The sequence below is a fragment of the Panthera pardus genome, unplaced genomic scaffold (assembly GCF_024362965.1).
Source record: "Panthera pardus isolate Hobbes unplaced genomic scaffold, ASM2436296v1 HiC_scaffold_13, whole genome shotgun sequence".
Taxonomy (NCBI): Eukaryota; Metazoa; Chordata; class Mammalia; order Carnivora; family Felidae; genus Panthera; species Panthera pardus.
In genome coordinates this window covers 52069646-52089663 of record NW_026526688.1, presented here as the reverse complement: position 1 = coordinate 52089663, position 20018 = coordinate 52069646, and the positions used below count along the sequence as shown (strand labels likewise).

The 20018-nt window shown below is 50.2% G+C and overlaps 1 protein-coding gene across 1 annotated transcript in view; it reads left to right on the top strand.

The window, feature by feature from the left end:
• XKR6 (XK related 6) overlaps nt 1–20018 on the top strand; it is a 320231-nt gene that overhangs the window by 278182 nt on the left and 22031 nt on the right. Inside the window, exon 2 of the mRNA XM_019440932.2 lies at nt 14855–15051. Within this exon, the coding sequence (XP_019296477.1) occupies nt 14855–15051 (197 nt within the window). The remainder of the gene's footprint in view (nt 1–14854; nt 15052–20018) is intronic.

Below are 20018 nucleotides of genomic sequence, written 5' to 3'. Positions count from 1 at the left end.
CTACCAAGTGGCCGATAATGTACCATGCATCGGGTATGCAAAGATAAACTGGAACCCCAAAACTTGGTCTCTGGCTTTCTGGGAGCTTATGATAGGGAACAAGATGCATTTCTCCAATATGCAGGTTTTCAGGACGTTTCAATATATATTTTTATTTTATTTTATTTTATTTTTTTTTTAAATTTATTTTTGAGACAGAGACAGAGCATGAATGGGGGAGGGTCAGAGAGAGAGGGAGACACAGAATCTGAAACAGGCTCCAGGCTCTGAGCGGTCAGCACAGAGCCTGATGCGGGGCTCGAACTCACGGACCGCGAGATCGTGACCTGAGCCAAAGTCTGATGCTTAACCGACTGAGCCACCCAGGCGCCCCTCAATATATATTTTTAAATGTCTATTTATTTATTTTGAGAGAGAGAGAGAGCGCAAGCATGAACGAGGGAGGGGCAGAGATAGAGAGGAAGAGAGAATCCTAAGCAGGCCCTGCACTGTCAAGCACAGAGGTCAATGTGGGGCTTGATCCCATAAACTATGAGATCATGATTTGAGCTGAAATCAAGAGCCGGATGCTCAACAGAGCCACCCAGGCATCCCAAGGTGTTTGAATATTTTTAATCAGGTTTTTTGCAAGGTCTCAGAGAAGTAGCCTGGGCCTCACTGTGCTGATGGGGAAATGGGGCAGGGTGGTGTGGGGGCAGTTGTCACCCATGCTCTGCTCTTCTGAGCCCCGGGATGTCAAAGGATGCTTAGGCCACCTGTCAACCAAGGCACATCCAGGGGGACTGCTAGATGACACCCAGTGATTCCACATCCCTTCCCTGAAGCTGTCTGGTGCTTTCCCCGCTATTTCCCCTGGGCCCTGGCAAAGAAATGCCATTTCATGCCTTCCTTCCCAGATGTATGCCCCGAGCCTTCCACCATTGCTCAGCTGATGTCAGGGACACTGGAGAGAAGGGCTAAAAATAGTTCTCATTTGATGCGCAGCTCTCGGGGTGAGCTGGCAGCTAGCCCCTCCACCTTTTCTTTACACAAAAGGCATTTCAGTTGGAGTGTATCTATGGGGGTTGTCAGTGGTGGGGTGGGGTGGGGGGGACAGAGGCTTCCAGGGCCAGCGAGGAAGTGGAAGGTTCTAGAATCTGTGCTCATACTCAGAGAGAGCCCATGGTCCATAGTTGGGGCTGCGTGGGCACACACATTCCCCTGTGCCAGACTTGAGGGCCCCTCAAGGCACCTGGAACTGGCATCTCAAGCAGTTTTGAGGGAGGCTGCAGGTAGACTTGTGCATGGACACATGTGTATGCTCTTGTGGGTGTTGGGTGCACTGTGCTGTGCCTGTGATAAAGTGCTAGGGCCGAGAGGGCCCCTGGCTGGTGTAGCTGTGATCCTCCACGAGCCGGAAGTGTCTGACATCTGACAGCCCCAACAGATGTGCTTCTGTCTTCCTCAACTGTCCAGAGAGGGGCAGAAAACCTGTTTCATTGCAGCGTTGTCCTGCCACTCAGGTGGCTGAGTTTTCTCTTGTGTACAACCCAAATCTTTCCTGCTTTTTCTTTGAGCTCCTGGCCCCATTCCGGCCATCTACCTTGGGGAGTGTGCATTTCATGTGTTTGAAGCTAGGGTTGTAGGCATCTCCTGGCCAGATGAGACCAGTTTTCCATTAAAGCAGGGGCTACATCCACCTTAGCTCCTCTGCTGGATGTTCACCATGGTGGGCCGGGGCCACTGGGTGTACAGATGCCTGTCCTGGGGGTTCAAATCTAGCTGGGAAGCATCTCTGTACGTACGTGACTTTGCCACAGTGTGAGCTTCAGACAGAGCTATGGTAGTGGAGGCGAGGGGCCTCCAGGTGGAAAACAGAGCCAAACAAACAGAGGCTTAAATTTGGCTTTCTAATTTGGGCATACTGTTTCATCCTTCTAAGCCTCAATCTCCTGATCCGTGAAATGGGGCTAATAGGTTATCTAATAATTAGGTTGTTGAAAGGAGTACATGAGATGGGGATGGAGGGGAAATGAGAGAAAGATAACGAACAGGAAGATATAGCGTACCGGGTTAGAAGCAGCCTGTCTGGACTCCAGCTACCCGGTGTGGATCCCAGTAGCTATGCGCTGGGCTTTCTCTTGCTTCAGTTTCTTCACTGTAGACAATGTTAAAGTTTTTGTGTCAAATGACTTAATACGTGTAAAGTGCTTACATTGTGCCCGGCATGCAGGGGAAAGCCAATAAATGGGAGCTATTACTTTACTGGGGACTCGGTATAATGGGAGGATGCAGAGGAAAGTCATTTGACCTTGACATGGAGTAAGGCACGTGGCTACAGGGCCCTCCTGCTCCGACCTGTGGACTGTGGACTCTGTGGGAAGGAACAGAGGGCCACACCTTGCTGACTCTCCAGGTGGTGGGGAACAGCATAAAGACATACAGACAGGCACACACCATGGGGGTCTGGGGGTGGAGACCCATTTGGTGCAGCCAGGGGGCAGGGAGCAGGTGTGGGAGAGAGATGGGGGAGGCAGGAGACTGAGTCCCTGGATACAGAGCCAATGGAGACCCACCCAAGTGACTAAACCTAGGTCAGCTTTGATTTCCTCATCTGTGAAATGGGAATGGTGATAGTGATAACCAGATAGAGGCTTGCAGATTGTTCCCTAATCATGTCTACTGATGTCCTCCAGATAGGTAAATGATCTGGGAGAACTGGAAGGACTTTTGCTCTGTCCCACTGCCTGCTCTCTGCTCCAGGACCCCAGGGAACAGCCACAGGGTTTCCTGCTGGGCATGGAATCAAATGCATGCAGATAGCAGCACTGCTTCTATGCCATAGCAGCCTCAGAACTCCCCAGTCAGTACTTTCCTGAATGGACCTGGTGACCCAGCTCAGCAATTCTCAGCAGGGGACAAGCCCCAGACAGGTGAGGTTTCCACACAAGCCCCCTGAAGGCTCCCCCACCCCTCCTTTGGCACATCCTCTCCTACGGCCACTGCATGGCCATAAGCCCTAGATCCTTCCTGTCCCGGCATGTGGTCAGAAATGGAAAGGACACCTGGGAGGCATTGCTGCCACCTCCAGAAGGATGGACCAGACGAGAATGCAGATCTTACAGTCTGCACTTACAGTCCCAGCAGCTCTTAACACCTCGGCTGCTACCATGACAAGTCAGGATTCCCAAATCAACCAGGTAGAGGTGGAGGGAAAGTGGAATATGTGTGAACAGGGCTTAGAGGGGTACTTCGCGAGTTCAGATAGCAGTGAGCCCTTGGGGGCTTTGGTGGCAGCTAGCCCAGCTTTGTCCTTGATATTGGGGGCAGTATGTCATCGGATTTGCAAACCCCCTTACCCTCTTACTTCTCATCTGACTAGTATTACAGTGTCCCTGTTCTCTGGTCTGGTTCACAGCTACTGAAGAGAGCTTAGGGCTTTGATGTGGGTTTGGATTTGCCTCTGTCCTCTGTGTCTGCTCGCCCATTCGTTAGGAGGCCGTGATGACAGTTAGTGGCCAGGAGCAGGAAGGACTGGCGGGGGGGCATGAAAGGAAGCACAGGTGGGAGACCACCCCCTCTGTGATCCAGGGTTGGCCGTGACACAGGGATGCCGTCATGTGCCTACAGGTGTCTGTACAGCTGGGGCTTAGACGTGTGAGCCATGTACATTATATGTGGTTTGTACATGTGTATCTCTGTGCTGTGCAGGGCACGGTGCATCTATGTAGTGTGGCTGTGTGGGTATATGAATTTCATGTGTAGTTAGCATGTACACACCAGGGAAGTTTCTGTGCAAAGTGTGAGTACATTGTGGTACGGTGTGCATGCGTGTCTATGTGTGGTGCTGGTGTGGAGTGGGTTCTTGGGGGTGGTGTGTGTATGAAAGCAGTTGCTTATGTGTGTGTGAGAGAGAGCACGTGTGTCACACGCACCCAGGATAAGAGTAAAGGTGCCTCATGGTGGTCCTGGAAGGCATGGTTACTTGTATCTAAATGCAACAAAAATATAAAGACATATTTTTTAAGAATAGTGAAGAGCTGTCCAGGTGAATGACTCTACTGTTATTAGTTTTAGAGAAGAAGTGTATCTTGAGTTCGAGGGCAGCTTTCTGAGTCTTTCTGGAAAGAGCTGGAACACTTCTTGGTCACGGAGGGGACAGCTGTAGCCACCACACAGGCCTGGTTGCTGGTGGCCGAGGCGGCCGTGGCTCTGGGGGGTCACAGCCCTGGACGGGTTTTGGGGGGCTAAGTGCTGCTGTGGCATTAGCCCAGAGTCGCCTCTGGGCTTCAGGGCCCTTCTGGGTGAGCCAAGACCCTGTCGGTTGGGGTGGTCTTCAGCCTACTGGCCTCTCCAGCCTCCTCACCTCAGGGAGCACAGGAGCAACCAGGTAGCATGGTCACACAGATGGTGGGCTCTGAGGGCCAGAGGTGGGGACTCAGGCCCAGCCCTGCTCTCTCATTCAGTCAGCAGATGTTCTCCTCCCGTGTACTAGGTGCTGTGCCGGGGGGCTGAGGACACAATTTTATTGCAAAGCTGGGCTCTCTCCTGGGCTTAGGGTCCCACAGGAATGACAGGTCTTTCTGCTTTTAATTAATTAATTAATTAATTTTTTTAAAATTTATTTATTTATTTTTAATTTCTTTTAATGTTTATTTATTTTTGAGAGAGACAGAGAGAGAGTATGAGAGGCAGAGAGGCAGAGAGAGGAGACACAGAGCCCGAAGCAGGCTCCAGGCTCTGAGCTGTCAGGACAGAGCCCGATGTGGGGCTCAAACTCACGGACTGTGAGATCATGACCTGAGCTGAAGTCGGACGCTTAACAGACTGAGCCACCCAGGTGCCCCTAATTAATTAATTTTTAAATGTACATCCAAGTTAGCATATAGTGCAATAATGATTTCAGGAGTAGATTCCATTGATTCATCCCCTAGTGACAGGTCTTAACTACCACTCCCACACATACCCAGCAGCTGCATGGTCACTGTACAAAGAAAGGTTCACAGGCTCTGAGGGCACACACAGGGGCAGCAGACCCTGGCTGGTGACACCAGCAAGTTCCATACTCAGCTTCCCCATCTCCAGAGGCGGGTAATAATGCCTGCCTCATGTAGTTGGGGAGGGGGTGTGGTTAAATGGGATGATGCAGGTAGCATCTCAGGCCTGAGGCACGTTGAGTGAGTGGCTATTACAGTTCCTCTGACTTTTTGTGTTGTTGTTATACTATCCTCTGTTGCTGCCTCCATGTACCAACCCTGCAGACAATTCTGCAGTTTGGGACTTACAGAGCAATTAACAGCCTTTTGCAGTGAAGGGCTGAGGCTATGTTTGGGGGAGCAAGGGTGAGTGGAGGGGTGTTTAGGGAGAGGAGTGAGGTAAGAAGGGCCAGAAAGGCAGGATACTGTCCAGCTGGTGGGGGGAGGCTTTAGGCAGGGAGGGCAGACACAGGAGAGGGTAGAAAGAGAACAGGGCCTGGAGAGAGGGGCCCCTGGTATCATGAAGGCAAAGAGGAATGGCCCCCTCCTTGGGCTCTTCCCCATTGAGGTCTGCCTCCCTGCTGGAGCCACTGAGCCTTTACCATGCCCCCCCCCCCACCTTGGTGTCTGAGGAGCCTGGTCTGGTGGCCTAGCCCTGTGGCCTCCTGGCAGCTTGGCAGCCAGGCCCAGGGCTGTGTCCTCGCACGACCTCAGCCTTGGCATGTCATTTGTACTGAGCCAATTGCATGCTGGTGCAGGGCCCAGGAGGACAGCCCATGTGCTGGCTGAAGGGAAGAAGCTGCCCTTCCCGTGGCTTGGTTGGAGAGGATCAGGGAGCCTGGGCCCCCCCCAGCTAGGGAAAGTGGGGATTTGCTGGCTGGGGATAGGTTCATCAGCTCATGGCTGGGGAAAATATTATGGTCTCTGTGTATAAGTCTTGTACGTTCGGGGTACAAGCAGTGTTACTGCTGTCAACCAAGATGCTCTCCTTGAGGTGGCACACCAGTGGCCGCTTAGCCCCTGGGAGCCCCATGGGGAGGGCAGGAGCTGTGTTGTGTGCTTTTGTTTCAGCTCTGCCACCAGACCGCGTCTGCAGATGCCTGTGAGGCAAGACGGTCGAAACTCACCGCCACTCTCCAACCCTGCCCGGTAGAACCTGGCCAGCTCTCCCCACCTGGCCTCCCCCTACACCTGTGTGTTGTAGGTGAAATGCAGGGTCTGCTGTAGCCTCCACCTGGCATATGCCCAGCAGATTTCTAGTGGCTTCCTGGGGTCACAGCCCTTCCCTGACTCGCATATGAGCCTTGAAGGAAGAGCCTTATCACAGTGACACCAGCTGGCCCTGAGCCTGGAGACTTGCAAACAGAGGAGGAAGGCAGGCCTAGGGGTTTAGTACGTGCAGTTGGAGCCCTGTCCATGTGTCCACAAGACCCGTTTGTACTTCCTGCTTCAGTATGCCACCCTCGTCTTATAAGGGTCTTTCTTTACCTTCCTAAGGGAAGTTTCAGGGACCAAGGCCAGATGGAGGCCCGAGGCACCATCTGAGGTGACCATCACTCCCTGGGTGGAATGTAAGATCCCACAGAATTGGGTTCCTGAAGAAGCCAGGTGCTAGGTGAGTTGTGAGAGCTGGGCGTGCTAACACCGCCCTGCCTGGGTCCACTACCTAAGTAGATGGTAAGGCCCCTGGCCTCCCCCCAGCAGCTCCCTCAGCAGCTCATTTGTCCCCAGGGCATCTGGGGGAGGCCTGTGGGGCAAGCTCTGCCTTAAATCCTTATAGCTCCTACACACTTAGCCCCTACCCAGGCTCAGGGCAGCCCCTGGGGGGTGAGTCCATGCCCCCTCACCCCCGGCCATTTCTCCTCCTACCCAGGGGTCCATCAGCAGAGTCTTGTCCTCAGTGGCCAGGTGCTCAGGGCCAAGCCCAGGGAAGGTGAGGCAGGAAGCCTTCTTGTATCTCCTTTGCTTGAGTTCTTCCTACCCTCCTTCTCGTGAGTAGGCAATTCTGAGAGTTCTGCACATATTCTGGAGACAAGTTCTCCCTCGTCTTCATCAGATATGTGACTTGCAAATATTTTCTCCCATTCCATAGCTTGTGTTTTTATTCTCCTTATGTCATTCACAGAGCAAACACTTTTAATTTTGGTGAAATCCAATGCATCGATTGTTTTCTTTTATGGATCATGTTTTTGCTGCCCTCTGTAAGAGCTCTTTGCTAATGCAAGGTCACAAAGATTTTCTCTTGAAAGTTTTCTAGTTTTACATTTCAATCTCTGATACATTTTAAGTTAGTTGTTTGCATGGGAAAGATTAATTGTGCCCACATCATTTGTTGAAAAGACTACTTCTCTTCATTAAATTATCTTTGCACCTTCAAACAAACATCAGTTGCCCACATATGTATGAGTCTGTTTCTGGACTTTTGTCTGCCCCATTGATCCATTTCTCTGTCCTTGCCAACAACACCCTGTCTTAATTACTGTAGTGTTATAGTGAGTTCCAAAATCCGGCACTGTGAGCTCTTTAAATTTATTCTCCCCTGCCCCCCAATTGTGTTGGCTCTTCTGGTTCCTTTGCCTTTCCATATCAATTTTAGAATCTGCTTGTCTATATCTGCAAAAAATCCCTGCTGGAATCTGTATTGAAATCATGTTAAATCTATACATTAATTTGAAGAAAATTGTCATTGTGTCATCACTATATTGAGTCTTTCAACCCATGAACATGGTGTATATCTCTCTATCACTTAGATTTTCTTTGACTTTTTTTTATTAGTGTTGTAGCTTCAGTATACAAACCTTGCATATTTTATTAGGCTTATTCCTAAGTATTTCAATTTTTGGAGCCAATTTAAGTGATATATATTATATCTATATATTTATATACCATTTTTTTTCTTTTAAAAAAATTTTTTTTTATGTTTATTTATTTCTGAGACAGAGAGAGACAGAGCATGAGAGGGGGAGGGGCAGAGAGAGAGGGAGACCCAGAATCGGAAGCAGGCTCCAGGTTCTGAGCTGTCAGCACAGAGCCTGACGCAGGGCTCGAACTCACAAACTGTGAGATCATGACCTGAGCCGAAGTCAGTCACTCAACCAACTGAGCCACCCAGGCGCCCCTACCACTTTTTTTTTCAAGAGAGAGAGTGTGTGAGTAGGGGAGGAGCAGAGGGAGAGATCTGAAAGAGAGTCTTAAGCAGGCTCCATGCCCAGTTGCAAAGCCCAACTCAAGGATCGATCCCATAACCCTGGGATCATGGCATGAGCTGAAATCAAGAGTCAGATGCGCAACCAACTGAGCCACCCAGGTGCCCTTAAGTGGTATATATTTTTTAAATTTCAAATTTTGATTTCCAATTGTTAATTAGTAGTCCATAGAAATATACTGAATTTCTATATGCTGACCTTGTATCATGAGACTTTGCTAAACTTCCTAATTAGTTCTGTGAACTTTTTTGTATATTCCTTGGGGTTTGCAATCTAGACAATTGTGTCGTTTTCAAATGGGGACAACTTGACTTCCTTCTTTGCAATCTGTATATACTTTATTTCTTTTTCTTGACTTATTGCACTGACTGGGACTTCTAGTATGATGCAGAATAGAAGTGATAAGAGTAGACATCACTGCCTTGCTCCTGATCTTAAGAGGAAAGAATTCAACTTTTATTATTGAGTGTGACATTAAGTGTGGGTTTTTGTAGGTGTCCTTCATCTATCAGGTTAAGGAAGTTCTCTTTTATTTCTAGATCGTTGAGCATTTCTTCTTTGTTTAAAAATCATGAATCGATGCTGAATTTTGTCAAATGCCTTTTATCTGCATTAATTAATTAATTAATGCGTGTTTTGCCTTATTAATATCTTTGATTACAGGGATTGATTTTTGCATATAGAAGCAGCCTTACTTTCTCAAGATAAACCCAATTGGCTATAGTGTATCATTCTTACTATATATTACTGGAATTGATTTGCTAATATTTTGTTGAGGATTTTTGCATTTGTGTTTATGAAAGGTATTGTCTGTAGTTTTATTTGGTTATACAGTGTTTGTCTGGTTTTGATATCAGAGTAATGCTGACCTCATAAAATGAATGAGAAAGTGTTCTTTCCTCTTGAATTTTTTGGGAAAAAAAGGGTAGAATGGGTGCTATTTCTACCCTAAATGTTTGGTAGGCTTTATTTTTCTTAAAAGGGATTGTCAAGTTGCAGGCCCCACAAAATCATTTGGGGCTTCGAGGGTGGATTGTTCTTTGAAAATACGGTTTCTGAGAATGTCACCAGAAGCAGCATGTGACTGTAGGCCCAGACAGCAAACCTGTTCAGCCTCCTGCCTCTTGTAGAAGTCACTTATTTCTCATCCTAGCCAGTTTTAGGCAGAGCTATAGCTAACTCCTAGTGAGGCAACATAGTTTGGGTAAGACCATCTTCGATCTGCCTGAACTATGACTGGCTGTGTGCCTGGGGGGGAATCACCCCACCTCTCTGAGACTCAGATGTGCCAGATGGGAAAGAGAGGGTAACAAAGTATCTTCCCTCAAAGGGCTGGTGAAAAGGTGAGAATATGCTCAGAGCACTAGAAAGTTCTTCTGGAGGCAGATATGTGGAGCTTTGAACAATTCCATGGTTTACAAAGTAAGAGGAAGAAACAGAGCTGGGATAACCAGCGTGTGCTGAAGGAAAGACAGGAGGGGAGCACCTCAGGAGGCAGGAATAGCTGCCCTCTGGGCCATCTGGTCTCCCAGGTAGTCTCACACACATTTGAGGCTTCTGCGACTCCCCGAGGGGGCATGTTTGCCTGCATTTATTTACTCAACATATCCTGAGATCCTACTCTAGCCCAGGCATTTGAAAGATGTGGAAACTGAGGCCCAAAGAGGTTAGGAGATGTTCTCCCCAAGGTAACACAGCCAGTGAAAGAACTGGAAGAGAGCCCAGGTGGTTTGCTTTTCCACCGTAGTGAGGGGAATGAGTTGGACTAAGTTCAGAAGGAAAGAGGCAGACGGTCTGTCCCTGATCAGCACGTGGGTGGGAGCTAAGAGCACTGGTCCTGGAGCCAGACTGCCCGCTTGACGCCCTGCTCGACCACTTACCCAGCTGGGCAAACTGCAGAACAGAACCTCACTGCTGCAGTTTGCCGTCTGCAAAATGAGGCTCATACTGCATCTACCTCATAAGGTTGTTGTGAGGATTAAACGAATTAAATAAATTCATAGGTACAAAATGCTCAGTACAGTGCCCGGCACATGTGTCACACAGACATCAGGTATTATTATTTATGAAGATGCTAGGGCACACTTCAGTTTCTCTGAAGCCACTCGGTTAAGAAAGGATAAAGTTGTGAAAACGTTGGCGGAAGCTTGAGGTCCTCGTCTGCCCTCTGCGGTGGTGAATGGCACAAGTTCGCCTTGGGACGGACTTGCCCAAGGCCATGCAGGTCCTTCAGACTGTAGACCAAATCCGCCCAGCTTTATGAGCCCTCGCTCTATCATGACACACTTCCTCCCTGCTTTTAGACCCAAGCATTTCATGATCTGATGTTCTTGGGAGAGAGATGGCATGACAGGTGCCATCAGATGTGGAAACAAATCCGGGAAGAGACTTGGATGTCTTCTATCCTGAGCTAGTGTCCAGGGGATGGTGAGCTTTTGGAATCTGCCAGGCAAGTTGGGGGCGGGGGGTGGCGGGGATGAGGGTTTGGAGGAGCAGCAGCCCTCCTTGTGGGGATTTGGCACATCTGGCCCTGCTCTGGGCCTCGCCTGCGCCACCTGCACCCCAATGCTACTGCATGGAAGGGTGCAGGCCTTAGGAGGCTGCCTGCTGGGAATGAGATCACCTCGCGGAGCAGCGTTTCCCCCGTCGCTTAGGGTCTGGCGCCACCTTGTGGCCACAGGCCAAAGCTGTCTTCGCACAGGGGCTGGAGCCTTAGCAGAGGCAGCTACTTGGATGGCCCCAGAGGTCATCTAGACCCCCTCTGGATTTTACAGGTACCCTCAGTTGCCTCTCGGGGACCCAGAGACTCAAGGACAGAGGAGAAGGGTCCAGGAGCTAGAAGGTGTGAAAGAAGGCACTTGATTGGGAAATCCTGAACTGGATTCCGTGACGCAGCTCCCATTACAGGGGGTTGAGGCTGTGTGAGCTGGTGTCTCAGGAGGCATGATTTCCAGATTTGGTTTTGGACTTGATCCTGGTGCACTCTGGGCTGCCAGCATCTGTTTGCTCATCAACATAGTGGGAGAGGCTCTGGTTTTGCCCACTCCCACCTTTGTTTCTTCCCATCCCTTGCGATGTTCTCACAGAAGAAAATTCAAGGCTGCTTTCTCTGGCAGACATTATAGCTGAGTCAGCATGTCCTGGGCTCATTGCGTTCCATTTCCATGGGAATGATGGGGCACAGGGGCCTGTGGCTTGGGGAAAATGGAGTTGGGGGCACACATCAAGTGCTCCTTTTGCCCTAGCAGGACAGAGCTAGGTGAATCTGAGTGTTGACGTGACCCTGCCCTGGGACTTGAACGCGTAGGCTTGGCTCTGCCACATAATCATTCCTCCACCTCGTGAGGCTGGGAGAAGCAGAGTCTGTGGTCTGAGTGTACCCCTAGAGAGTATAAATTTGTGATCTGGTCCCTGTGAGAGACTCCCTGTGGGAGTCTGTGGCCTATGGATTGTGTGTTACAGCTGCCACATGTGGGTAGAGCTCAGATTTGGGTCATGGAGGCCACATCTGACCTGTGAGACCCAAGGCACCAAGGCTTCACTAGGCACATGGTCATTCTGGGTGCTGTGTGGAGTTTCTAGACTCAAAGCCCTGACCTCAGCCAGTGCACCTTTGTCCTCCACTGCTCTGCCTTCCCAGGCCACCATCAGATCTGACCAATTTGACCCTTTCCTCCACCCTTGCTTCTCAACCCCTCCCAGACTACTGTGATCATATCTCTTTACAGCAAACCCTCCCCTGCCCAAATATATCTTTGCCATGACTTCTTGAAGTTGGTCTTCTCCTTCAGGCCCAAAATTGTGACACTGCTTTCCTCTCCTTCCTCTCTCTCTCTTTGTGTTCCCTCTCACATCTCTCTCTCTCTTTCTCTCTTTCTCTCTTTCTGTATTTCTTCTCTGTGTGTATGTGCTTTTCTGTCTCTGTATCTCTCTGTGTCTCTCTGTCTGGCTCTGTGTCTCTGTGCCTCTGTCTGTCTGTCTGTCTCTCTCTCTCTCTCTCTGTGTGTGTGTGTGTGTCTCCCTGTCTCACTCTCTGTTCTCTTTTTCTCTCTCTCAGTGACCCCATAGCTTTACAACAATGTCCCTGCCTTTTTCCAAGCCTCCCACCTCATCCCTTGATTTTGGGCCATACCACAGATAGTAAGTGCCAGAATCTGTAACAGAACCAGAATTTGATGCTTTACTTCACTCGAGCCTCAGTTTTTCCCATGAGTTAAATGACAATAACCAGACCTGCCCCATGAGGCATGGCAGGGACTCCAGCAGATGGCCAGCCTTCTGCACCTGCCCTTCTCACACCGGCCCCACCCCAGCGCCTTCCTGCCTTTGAGTCCTCACCTCCAGGCTTTCCTGCTTTAGTCTTCAGCAGGACTGTTGCTCTGCTCACTGTGGGGAGCGCATCTGGAGGGAAGTAAGGTGTCCATCCCAGCTTCCCAGGGTGGGTCTCTTCAGAGATACCATCACCCAAAGGCTCTTAGGAATCTAGAGAGGCAGACATAGTATTACTCATCTGGTGTGGGATGGGTGCTCCTTGTTGCTAGTGTGTTTGTTGTAGGTCACACCAATGGTTCAGTGGGGCTGCTTTGTGTCCCAATGCACAGTCTAGGGGACCCTGGAGCCTTTGTTCATTGAGGAGTCCAGTACATGGTTAATGCTCAGGAGGGAGACCCACCATTTTGGAATCAGAGAGGAGCATCACTTTAAACTATTTTATAAATGCATGCTTTTGCATCTTTGCTTCTAAAATGTGAGCTTCTGTAACATCGATACAAGGTCTTGAATGCCCCGCTCCTCCCATTGCTCCGGGGAAATTCAGAGCCCCTCTTAGTGACTGGCTTTATGAAGCTCTTCATGAATTTGCTGCACATGTGGGCATGGACTACCTTCACAGTACTGTGACAGTGTTGTCCCACCAGGACACCTCAGCCTTGCAGGACAGGAGTCCTTCTACAGGACAGTCTTCCTTCTACATCCATAGGCACTGAGGCAATGGTGTGAACAAAACACAAGCTCCCATGCTCCAGGAGAGACAGAAAAGACACAAGAAAGGAGTGGAGAGAGAGTGGGAGGTGGGGCTGGAGGGGCAGGCAGGGCCCCATGAGCCATGCAAGGCATTTGGATCTAAGCATTCTAAGCATTATGGGAAGCCATGGGAGGGTTGGAAGAAGCTTGGGGATGACTGATTGCACTTATGATTTTCAAAAAGCACCTTGGCTGCTGTGTGAAGAAAGGGTTGTTCTGGGGCAAGAGTGGACCCCAGGAGACCAGTTAGGGGGCTTCTGCTTCAATTCAGGCAAGAGGGGTGATGGCAGAGACCAGGCTGGGGGTGGTGATGGGGGCAGAGAGAAGGGACTGCCTGGTAGCCCCAAGTAGGCACCTGACAGTGCTTGAAGACAACAGGGACTACGGATTGTGTCAACCATGCTCTCTCGACCCCTATGATGCAGGCTAGTGTTTTAAAGGGCACAGTGATATGCATTCCCAGGGAACAATCAAGGTCACACATGTGCTTCTGTCTGTTGGCCGTGGCCCTTGGTTTATGGTTCATGTTCTTGATCTTAACTGGGCCTGCAAAACCGTGCTTCCTGAACCTCACTCTTGCCCTGGCCCTACTGGCCTCTCTGGCCCGGGCTCAGCCTCAGAGACTGCTGGATGACTTACATGTATCTTTAATCCGCCCCTTGACTGTGGTTTAAAGACAGCTTCCTAAAGTTCAGGTATAAGTGAGGCACGGGGGATGCAGGATGCATGTCCACCACACACATTATCTCCTTGATCTCCCCGCCAGCCCTGTGATGCTATGATTCTTTTCCCCATGTTAGAGAAGGGTAACAAGGACACAGAGTTGGAGTAATTAGTCCAAGATCCCACAATTAACAAATGACAGAGTCCGCATTTGAATCCAGAGCCCATGCCCTCCCCCTACACCCACTTTCTTTGCTGATGGAGCAGGGTCAGTACAGGGTCAGAATGACTGTGTCCTGTGTCACCCTTGGACAAAGGCTCCATTGCAGCTTCCGTGGCTCCCTAGTGTAGAGCTCAAACTTTGGTGTCCGGCAGTCTGGGGCCAGCTCCCATTCGGTTCACCATCCAGCTATGCAGCCTGTACAGGTGTGGTGCAGCGGTTCCCCATGTGTCTTACATAGGAATTACACCTGCGGGTCACCTGGGACCCTGGAACCATGCGGCCAGCCAGCCAGTGGTACTTCGTAGGAGCCTCGCAAATGCTAACTCCCTTCCCTTCCTCACCCAGAGAGGGTGCAGGGCTGTGCAGAAGAGGTGAATATCTGCTGGAATGTTCCCCCTGGGGTTTTGAACGTGAGAAAGGTCATGCGTCCTCTGAGCTCACCTATGATGCTTCACTGGCTGGCCCCGGGAGATCATCTGGTCCCACTCTTTCATTCTCATTTTTTTTTTTTTTTTTTTTTGATGAGCAAACCAAGACCAGGAAGGGGAGAACCTGTTTACGACCCCTTCCCTGGCCTGTCCCCCTCCACTCCCAATCCCTTCACTCCAAAGCCTTAGCACCTTGTCTGTGGTCTGGAAAAAACCCTGGTCCAAGCATTTGGAAAACTTCACAGCAAAGGAGGGGACATCGGCACAGGCAAGCCTTGGTTTTGGGGAATGGCATGACCCTTCCGCATTCCCTGCTCCCACCCACGCTCTGTGTGTTCTGTCCTGTTCTCTCGGCAGGTATATCCGCACCATGTACCTGGGGATTCAGAGCCAGCGGCGGAAGGAACACCAGCGACGCTTCTACTGGGCTATGATGTATGAATATGCAGACGTCAACATGTTGCGCCTCCTTGAGACCTTCCTGGAGAGCGCCCCCCAACTGGTGCTACAGCTCTGCATAATGATCCAGAAGAACAGCGCCGAGACGCTGCCCTGTGAGTGTCCCACACCCACCCCCCACGGAAGGCTGGGGGAATGACCTGGGCTGGGACAGGGCTCTGCCCTCTGTCTGGGGACCACTTGGTGACTGCCACCTGCACACTCAGTGCCTGGCACATCCTGTGGGCATTGCCCATCCTGATCCCCGAGTCTCCACCTTGCCCAGGCCCCCATGTGATGCTGACCCAGCCCACACCAAAAGCACATGAGTGGCACAGATGTTCCCCATACACCCATGTGCCAGCTGCCCTACCTGCTCAAGACCTTATGTTCTCATGAACAGAGAAGAGCCAGGGGCCCAAATGTCCCTGGGAGCAGCAGAACAGAGGGCTCTGTGTCTCCCAATCTGGGAGGAGTGCCTCCTTTTCTTTGGTGCTGGCCTGAGCCGAAGTGTTTGCACATACACAGGATAGGGGAGTCGGCCTAAGACTAAATCACAATAGGCAACACCAGCGATTTTAGACATTTGTAAGTTGTGGTGCTACTGCTTGAAATCAAAGTTTATGTAGCACCCCCATTTTAAAACATGCTCAAATAGCTCTACTTTAGTTGGATAGGGATGGGGATCCAGAGCCAGGCGCACCCCACCCACCTCCCTCATGTCCCCTGTGGCCCCAGATGGTCTCCAAGGAGCCCCAGAAGCCCCCAGAGCCCAGTGGGATAGCACTGATATCTGCAGCAGTGGGAAGTCTCTAGGCACGTCCTGGTTGCCTGAGAAGCCCTTCTGAGGTTAGACTTTGTTGGCCAAGGCAACACCAGGTCACCGATGGTCAGACAGACTGCAAGCAGCATGGCTGTGTCTCAGAGCATGTTTCAGGGGGACTGGAGCTCCAGTAGGTCTAGGATGAGGAGGGGCTGAAGATCCCATCATGTGGGGGACACTGGAAATGTCTAGTTTGAGGAAGACTTGGGATGCAAGAATCCCAACATTTGAAGGGGAATGAATGGCCATCCTAAAGGGATGGAGGGAGCTATAGGGAGAGTGTTACTGATGCAACATGTGGCAGATATTTCAAACAGCAGGAGCTGTTCAGTGGTGGAAAGAGTGTTTCAGCAGGTAGTGAGTTTCCTGACACTAGGAATATTCAAGCAGAAATGTTGCTGAGAAGACTCAGCCCAGAGGTTCCTGACTCCGCACCCTCCCGCCTTACACCTTGTGGTCTGTCAAGAGCCTCCAAGCTCTGGCCTTCGTGAAACAGCTTTGCCTCCTGACTTTTTCCAGACTGGCCAGTCCTTGGCAATGTCCAGTTCCCTGGTCACTTGTGCGGAAAAGGAGTTTAATCTTCCAAGGCCAGCCAGAGAACATTGAGTTGTTCAGCTTGTGAACTCATTCCTGACATTTAGAGCCCAAGCACCTAGTTCTGAGCCCAACTGCACTGCCCACAGACACCCCAACCCTATGGGAGCTTGGCTCCCTGATGAATCCTCCTACCCACCCCAAATCAGCATAACCCCAGCTGGAAGTGCCCCCAAGGGAAAGAGGCCTCAGGGCAGATCCCTCTGTCCCACAGAGCACCGGCTGCAGTCTTGTGAATCCCTCACGGAGGCAAGGAGAAAGGGGAATGTGGGAAACTTTGGTGGGCAGTGCCCACTGTTAGGAGGAGGCACCACCCAGCCCCTGGGCATCAGCTGTTTGGAGCCAGGGTCCAGTGGAGTTTGCAGTGACCTGTCCTGGAGAAGAGCTGGAAGGAGCTAAATAGACGTCTAGCTCCACTGGGGCATCTTGACACTGAGCAGGAAGCCATGGTGAGGGAGGCAGGGCTGGTAGTCCGTCTGGCCTGTCCCTTCTCTTTTGGATAGACTCCCATTCATATGCACATACACTGCCACTGGCATCGGAAAAAACTAGGAAACATGGAGACCTTGTCTTCAGGGTGCCCGCGGAGCCAGGCCATCTGCTTAGGCAATGATCTGGTGTGACTGCCCACGCCGAGGCCCCGGGAGCCCCTGCTTCTCTGAACCTTGGAGAAAAGTGCATCATTTAGAGAGCACCATTTGTTTCAAGACCAAGAGAACCACTCGGGGGTTGATTCTGGAAGAACACCAGTGTCGCAGGGTCTGATGTGCACAGCCTTGCTCTGCAAGTCTTGAGGGAGTCCTCATGGGACCCTGATGATGGGCTGAGGTGCCCAGTGATAGGCACAGTGACCCTGCCTGCTCTCTGGAGCCCCCATACCCAGACTGCCCTCCTTCCATGGGCTGTACCTCCCCAGATCAGGGCAACATGCTCCAGGGGACAGATTTGCTGGGGGACTGGGGAAGGCCTCTTTCTCTCCCATCCGATTCCTCCTTTTTCCAACTCTGTTGCCGAGACCCCAATCTAAACCGTCCTTTGCTGTTTCGGTTGTTCAGATCTCCTCCCAACCCCCAGAATCACCAGGGAAGCAAAGTTATCCTTCTTGCACCCTTCGCCACATCCAGGCACCGCAAATAGATGGGACAGGTGGCAGGGTGATGTAGGGGGTGAGTTCCTGATAGGACATTCATCCCAGACCAAGATCCTGGTCACCACTTATACCCTGGTATGATTTTGGACCTTGCCCTTCACCTTATCAAGGCCTCCTTTTCTGTTTGGTGTAATGAAGGAGGTGACAGCACTACCTAATATTTAGGGAGGATGCAATAATGTAATGCATGTAGATCATTTTGTAAACTGTCAAGCTCCAAGGGCACCTAAGGGTGTGTGTTTGTCATTTCCAGAGCCTGGTGGTGAGTGGCGTGGGCGAGATCCTAGGGAGATTTCCACCCCACCCCTTTTGGCTCTGTGGGTCATCCCTGTCCCAGCCTCCTTGCTGAGACTGCCCTTTCTATGATAGCTGCTCATATTATAAACACAGAGAAGCTGAATGTGAAATCCCTGGAGAAGAAACTCAAGGGGCAGTAGATGTTGCTCCCTAAGAGCCCTCTTGATGTGGGAGTCCCATGGGGCCAAGTCCGTGAAGGCCAAGGGGCTGCTTAGTTGTGCTGCCATAAGCAGGCACCCTGGGAGAGGAGCTGGAGTGACGAGGATCAGGCTGCTGTGGGGCTTTTGCCCTAGGGAAGCTGTCCCTGGCTTTTTCTCCCACACACCCCTCTTTTAGAGTGAGCAGCTCACTCAGAGGTCAGGCAAGCATTCCCCCACGTTTGGTATGTGGAATAGGTGTTTCTCCAAACAAGCTTTCGTGGTTAAATACATTTGGGAACTGCTGGGCTAAACAAAGGTCAGTGGCAATCTTTGCTGTTGGAATGTGATTTCCCAAGACAAGGATGGGGTCTGTAGCATTAGCTGGATTAATGGGAAGGAAGGAAACCTGCCCTCACTGAGCACAGACTGCAGGGGTCTTGGCATTTCCCTCTTACTTAACTTGTAGAACATCTGCTCATCACTGGACCATTTTGTTTGGAAATAGATGCCTTCCTTCTTTTTTCCCATAAAAAGCTGTATGAAATGTACACACATTAAAGAAAGTCTGTTACCCTGGGAGGGACATGGTGACATGGAATCTTCCAGCCATGTGACTGCTTAGAGCATGGCAGCATAGAAAGATGTGGGTGACTCCCATGCTGATATCTGATAGCTGTTTGATCTGTGGAGAGTTACTGAGCCTTTCTGTTCCTGAGCTTTCCTGTTTCTTAAATGGGGATAATATTAGTACCTACCACAAAAAGTTGTTATGAGCATTTGATGACATGACCAATATCATGCCAGGTACAACACCTGGCCGTTTTGTTGGTGGTGGGAGAACTTTTATTGTAGATACACTTCCTGAATTGGACTACAAGCTATACTGGTGGGATCCATGGCTAATTGGCCTTTCTTTGTGGGCTTTGATGACATAGCTGTCCATTTACACTGTTCATACTAGTAAATGGTTAGGAAGACCGCTGCCACTGCCACTTTATTTTTTTAATGTTTATTTTATTGTATTTTGAGAAGAGAGAGAGACAGAGAGAGTCGGGGAAGGGAAGAGAAAGAGGGAGAAAGAGAATCCCAGGCAGGCTCCACGCTGTCAGCACGGAGCCTAATGCAGGGCTTGAACTCATGAACCATGAGATCATGACCTGAGCTGAAACCAAGAGTCAGACGCTTAACCAACTGAGTCACCCAGGTGCCCCACCACTATCACTTTAATATGCGAGTTCTCCACTGATCTTGCCAAATGCCAACCTTTCCCAACCTTTCCCATCTCTCCACCTTGTGGCCCTCACTTATTGTTGGGCTAACCCTGTGGTATTCAGCCTGCAAGATGGATTGTATCCAATTTCCCCAGAAGACCACATTCAAGTGAAAAATATGGTAATAATAAACAATCATACAAATATTATGCTGAAGTCACTTGAGCATCTCAGCAGGGTTTCCTTAAATCTGATGTTTTGAAAGTTTGAGTAAAGATAAAAACAAAGCTTATTCTGATATGTCATCTACATTGGTGGTGACATTGTAGTGTCTGCTGAAAGCTTTGCCAGTATTCTAGGTAGGGCCAGGTTTGGAAAGCAGTTGGCGGGGCAGGAAAAGTGAGACAGAGTGTCAATACCACCATCCACCACTTACTGCCTTTATGGCCTGGGGCAAATTCATTTCCTACCTGGGCCTCTTGCTCTGTAAAATGTGAATAGAAGCTACCTTTGGGGGTGTCGTAAAGGTCTAATGAGCTGCACATACACTCCTACAGCACCTTGCTTGCCATGTGGTGGGCACTTGATATGATCCACTGTTCCACAAAAATGCGTCAGGTCAACTGCGATACTATGTGCTGAGGGGCAGCAGGGAACAGAACCGACACAGACCCTCTCCTCACGAAAGTCTTATTTTTCTGAGCAGACAGAACAAAAACAATGGGACCGATGACACATGTTAGGTGCTTTGAAGCAAACAAACCTGGTGCTGAGACCACAGATAATGTGGTGAGGGGTGGAGAGAGCTTACTTTGGGCAGGAGTGTTAGGGAAAGCCTCTCCAGGGAGCTGATGTTTAGGCTGAGTAT